The sequence below is a fragment of the Triticum aestivum genome, chromosome 6B (genome assembly GCF_018294505.1).
Source record: "Triticum aestivum cultivar Chinese Spring chromosome 6B, IWGSC CS RefSeq v2.1, whole genome shotgun sequence".
NCBI classification, from domain to species: Eukaryota; Viridiplantae; Streptophyta; class Magnoliopsida; order Poales; family Poaceae; genus Triticum; species Triticum aestivum.
The window spans coordinates 386,356,868-386,362,718 of NC_057810.1; the positions used below are offsets into that span (position 1 = coordinate 386,356,868).

The window sequence follows — 5,851 nt, forward strand, 5'->3', positions numbered from 1 at the left end:
GGAAGTATATAAGACATATTTATTGTCCTCTAAATTCTATGAGTTTCTCATATTGAGTTAAAAGAGACAATAACCATTATATGTTGCATCATTTTTCTCCTTATTTTTTCATTGGGTTTGAAGGAGTTTTAGCAACATATCAAACACTCTACTCCTCACATTTTTTTCCCACAGGGTTTTTGGAGGAGACTCTTCAAGATGATGATGCTATATGAACAAGTGTAGATTAGGGAGAGTGTTAGAGTTAATTAATTGTGTTAACCTTGGGGTAAATCTCCCCTTGTGGTTAGCACTGTCGCATCTCTGTGAAACGGACGCATCCTCTGGTCGTGTCCCCCCAACTTGTATATAAGCATCACTATCAATGAAAGAGAGAGTGACTTCAACTCATTTTACTTTGATTCACAACAAAAATTTCTCTCATCTCTTCTCATCCTGCTTCATTTAAACTCACTCTCTCTCTCCCTCGCTCTCTCCCTCTCCCTCTCTCCTTTAGTACACACCCTCTTCGGTACACATTTTCCTTTAATAAAAATTAAAGGCAACCTTTTCAGTTAACTCAAACATTCATTCTCTTCAAATATAGACTGAAATGTCGCTGAGGGAACAAAATAAAGTCTGAGTGTCAAAATAGAAAAAAAAGTGTTCTAGGCCAAAAAGAGAGGGGGATTTTAAGAAAGGGCCAAATAAGGAATTCTCTCTCAAATATGCTACCACCCAAAATGCACAGTCGCCATAACAAATTGTGAGGCCCCTCGAGAGCTGTCATGAACAATCCCACAAACACAATTTCCATACCAAAATTCTCGACACCATGTGACGATTATCATGTGCCCAAACAGTGATGAGACAATAAACAGATAACTCTTGTTACAACTGTTGCCGCACATTTGTAACAAAAATAATAAGGCCAGTTAATATATTAAGTAGACTCGAATTGTGAAGCGTCTTCATAACATGTGAGGCCATACATTAATTTGCAGGCGCAGCTCCTGTAGCCTCTGATCTGCATTTGCAAAACCAATCTTTCATCCATTAGAGATTATCCCAGATACAGCACCAACAAAATACTGGCACAAAAATAGAAAACCGCCATAAGATGCTAATGATGCTTGTTATTCGAATGAAGCTGTAACAAGATCTCAAACGGAAGAAAATAACATCACCGTCACCTTATAAACTCCCTCCGTTCAGAAATAACATATTACAGGAGCTTACACAAAATTAGTAAGCTATGAAGGCCATCTCCAATGGACGTACGCTAATTTAGATGCACTCGGCACTTACAATGCTAAGCACGTTATCATAGGCAAACTGCTGGTGTGGCAGCCAGAACGTTGAGAAAAAAAAATACACAAGAAACACACAGGCGCCAGGCGCAAAATTGAACACCAGGCTTAGGGTGGAAATAGATTCTACACTAGCAAAACTACACTAGCAAAACTACGGAGATTATTTCCCTTAGCAACAACCTTAAGCATCCCATTGGAGATGGCCGAAATGATCAGAAGAGACGTGAGCACATTTGTCCATTCACAGCCTAGGACGTTCATACAAAGATTTAAATCGCGGGCGAAATCTGCGCTATCGTGTTTCTGAAACTGCCCCGCGATCTGCATGGCTCGGTAAATCGCCGGAGATCGCGGCGCTATCGCGGGCGATTGTGCCATTCCTTCCTTAACCGTCGCGGCAAAAATCTCGCCCGCGATTCTCCTTCGCCCGCGATTTTAATCTATGCGTTCATACATCCCAATCCCACAAAACAAGAAAATTATGCTGATAAAGCTTAACATAACCAAGAAACCAGGCTCAACATCGCCAACAAACTAACAAGGTATTGCGATGTAAACAACTTTACACTATACAGTAGCATATCAAAGATTAATCTTCTCTTTTTTCTCAAAAAAATAAATAAATAATCATAACCCCTGCCAACAGGACTGTTGTTGAATTATAGTTCAGACAAGATTGGTATATATATCTTAGGTGACAAGCTTAACATCGCTTGAAAATTCTTTCTAGTGAGTTATCATAGTATAGCCATAAGCCTATACTACACTATTGGACAAAACAAGCATGATGAACTGGCCAGATCTTGTCATAAGTTATCTTTACCATCACATCCCCTAATATACACAGTTATCATAAATGTTAACTACAATGATCAAAAGAGTGGATGCGATCATTTAACCAATGACCACTGCATTGACAGGTGTTCAAATTGACCATGTCATCTCTATTTATACTAAATAAAAGCACATGAAATAGCAGTCACCTCCAACAAGCGACCAAAGGAGGGTTAGGTGGATTGTGTAATTGGTTGACTGGAACAGCAAGGAAGTCTCCTGGAGAGGCAAAGAAACACATCGCTCGAATAATTCTGAAGATAACAAGCCAGACAGTGACATAGCTAGCATAAATCCGTTTAGAACAAGGATACAGGGTACATGCCCAGTAGTGAGAGCTAGTTGCAGAACTGTGTCAGTGCACTGCAAGAACATGTTGGAGAAAATAACTGTACACATTGATTTTGTACAGTTTCGTAACCATGATTTTCTTAGCAACAGAACTCAAAAGTGTTATTCTGGTCCACAATGATGCCATGCATGCTGCACGAGCATTTGAGTGCTAGTATATTTTGAACTGCAAAAACGTCTTATATATGGGACGGAGGTAGTACTATCTAGACACTTCCAAGTCCTGAAATATGCAAGTTTGGCCTAAATTGGGTACATTTGTTTTCCCTCTTTTTTGCGGATTGGGTGTATTTGTTCTAACAAAACACAGCCAGCATATGCTGCTAGAATTAAGGATACCAATCATTATTCCATTTGAACTATACAGGGTATATGCCCTGTAGTGACAGCTAGTTGCAAGAACCATGCCAGTGCACTGTACTCCAGGAGAAGAGTACATGTTGGAGAAATAACTGTAGACAATGATCTTGAAAAAGTTTCATCAGCAAGATTGTCTTAGCAACAAAAACCAGAAGCATTATTCTGACCCGCTATTCGTGCCATGCATGCTGTCCGAGAATTGGAATGGTCGTATAAGTAGCACCTTTAATTACCTACACATTTCCTTGAGATATGTAAGTTTAGTTGAAAATGGGTTCTTTATTATGGCATATTTATACTGAAGGGCTAGTATATAACTGAAGAATTTCCACAGCTTTTCATAGTTACTATAACTGAATTGGCAGATGCCAACATCTACCACTCTTAAGCTCAAACAACACAGGGTTGCTAAAAAATAGAATGCTAAACATTATTAGATAGCCTTCTGTCTGGTTATCAAATTGGCGATGCCAAATGATACTTATTTGTCTTTAGCAAGAGGCTGAATTTCAAAGGCCCATGCCTTAATCATGATTCAATGATTTGGACTTAGTGTTAAAAATATCTGCCGATTAATCCCTGCTCGGTTGGTCACCGAGATTAACAGATTTTTATCAGCCAAAGAACTGGCCGATTCGCCAACTAATCCCCTATACTCTCCAGCTTACCGAGAAGTTACCAGTTAATGATTTCCTGAACATTAGTTTTTTTTCAGTAGTTTATATATGGAGGGATCAATCATTGACAAAAGGTGTGTATGTTAATGCAGCAAAAGCAAATGAAAACAGGGACACTTCTAGTTCAACCAATGCTACCATAGAAGCATATTTTATACTACAAAATAAATTTGCATCACATGATCACAACATAGATTTCAGACTGGTTATACACAATTGTGTCACAACATGTGTCAAGCTAAAGACATGCAGAAGAAAAAACATCTGCAATTTTGTGATTTAGGCCAAGGAACTATTTCTGGGCAGGGATGTAAGAAGGTACTGATACTCTGTACCACAGCATTACTCTAAACATTTCTCATTTTAAGGAAAAAAATCAACCTATCATGATGTTCAAATGAACCACGCACATCATGTTGCTATCATGGGCACCTTACAAGCGGATGAATAGGCAGCAAACAGCAGCATTCGTTTTTTTAGCGTACACCTCTAGAAAATAAAGTGCAATAACAGGACCAACCAATTCAGGAATAAAACATAAAATTCCCATGACAAAAAACTAAACACTAGAACATGACATGATCAACCATGGAAAGGCAATTTAATCAATGTTTAGAGGGATGAGATCAGTTATCAGACCCTTGTTCAGATAGTACTTCAGCCTCAACTGCAGTAGGTTTCTTCCACACTCTGCCAGTACTCCTCTCCAGCACTTCGCCGTTCTCGTTCTCCTCGCCTTGGACTGGGGAACCCCTCCTCCCAGGGGACCTAACCTCAGGTGGTGCTTCACGCACCTTCAGGGCCTCAAGCTTCTCATCAATCTTCCTCCAATCTTCCCCCTTCCCAGCAAGCACTTCCTCCCGTGGGCGGGCTGCCCCAAACGGATTCCAAGATCTGACTTTTGGTTGAATCACCAGCTTCTCCTCCTGTTCATACACCTCCTTCGTCAAGTTCTCCACCTTTGCGGCAAGCACTTCCTCACGTGGGCGTGCAGCCCCAAATGGATTGCAAGACCAGCTTTTGGGCTGAAACTCTCCTTTCTCTTCCTCTACACCCTCATCCTTCTCCCCATCAGTTGCAACGGCAATCGGTAAAGTTCGCTTCTGCAAAACAAGACGCGGACGGGTACTGCTACTACCACCACCACTGCTTACCTCCTCTCTCTTCCTTGCCCAAGAATCAGCATCTGGACAACCATCCCTATTGAAACCCCAAACTGACCCACCCCTTCGGCCATCCGAAGGTGGGGGCGGGGGAGCAGAGTAGCTCTTGTTGGAAACCCAGCTCGTGGAATCGTCAGCGCGTCCCTGCGACTCGCTACCAAACGCGCTGCTACGCTCCCTCCGCTCCATGGGTAGAGAAGGCGCCGTCTTCTTGGTGGACACCCAGTCGTTGACGTCATCAGCACGCGACGAAATCGAATCACCACCAAACCCTCCCATCCGCTCCCTCCTCTCCATCGGCTTCTTGACACCCCAATCATCCGCTTCGTCGGCGCGGGACGGGCCGTAGTCCTCCGTGCCAGATCCGCCACGTCGCATCTCGTCGGAGCCGCGAGACACGTTGCCCCAGCGTGCCCCGCCGAGCTCCTCCTCAGTGCGCTCGCGGGGGCCGGTGGGGAGGCTTAGCAGCATGTCTGGGGTGGGCCCACGGGAGGAGGGGAGGACGAACTTGGCGCTGTTGAACGAGGCGAGGGAGACTGGCTGGACCTTCTTCTTCTTGGGGACCTTGGTGGTGGCGGCGGTGGCGAGGTCGGGGAAGTCGGAGGCTGGGACGGGGGGCGGCGGCGGGGGGAGGTCGTCCTGCTCCTCGGCGGCGAGAGCCCATGAGCCGGGCTTGGCCCAGGCGGAGGCGACGGCCATGTCGTCGGGTGTTCTGCGGCGCGCTCTGGTTGTTGGTGTGCGTGCGGTGCGGCTGCGGTGCGGTGCGTTGGGTGATTCGCGGATTATAGGATGATGAGAGGCCAGTGAAGGCAGAGGAGGCTAGGGTTTTATCGGACGGACGCGGGTCTCGTGATCGTGGGCTGATGATGATGAGGCCTGGAGAAAATAACGCATCGGCGGCTCCAGCCGTCCAGCGTAAGGGCATGTACAACGGTGTCTACTCAGCTGTCTATAAAGTTTACCACGTAGGAAATTTATCTAGGTGGAGGAGAGAGATTGATGAGAGAGAAGGAGGGTGTCTATAATTTGACAGACGGTCTGTAGCCCCAAAAAATCGCTTCTTAGCGACAGCCTTTTCCCGTTGTACGCGGCAGCGTCGGTAATTTCCCCCACAACCCTGCCTAACCGTAGTGTCTAGTGGATCGTGGTTTTAGCAAACCTACAGACAGCAAAA

The 5,851-nt window shown here is 44.6% G+C and overlaps 1 protein-coding gene across 2 annotated transcripts; it reads right to left on the reverse strand.

Moving 5' to 3' along the window:
- Positions 1-768: 768 nt before the first annotated feature.
- Positions 769-5,527, reverse strand: LOC123137227 (eukaryotic translation initiation factor 4B3). Of its 2 annotated transcripts, none has more exons than XM_044556872.1 (2): positions 4,154-5,512; positions 769-1,006 (listed from the first exon to the last, which is right to left on the reverse strand). In XM_044556872.1, the coding sequence occupies exons 1-2, from the start codon at positions 5,374-5,376 to the stop codon at positions 973-975; spliced, it is 1,257 nt and encodes a 418-aa protein (XP_044412807.1). In that variant the 5' UTR covers positions 5,377-5,512; the 3' UTR covers positions 769-972. The 2 variants fall into 2 exon arrangements, with proteins under 2 accessions (XP_044412807.1, XP_044412806.1); XM_044556871.1 differs by lacking the exon at positions 769-1,006 and adding an exon at positions 1,036-2,345 and having other exon boundaries at positions 4,154-5,527.
- Positions 5,528-5,851: the final 324 nt, after the last annotated feature.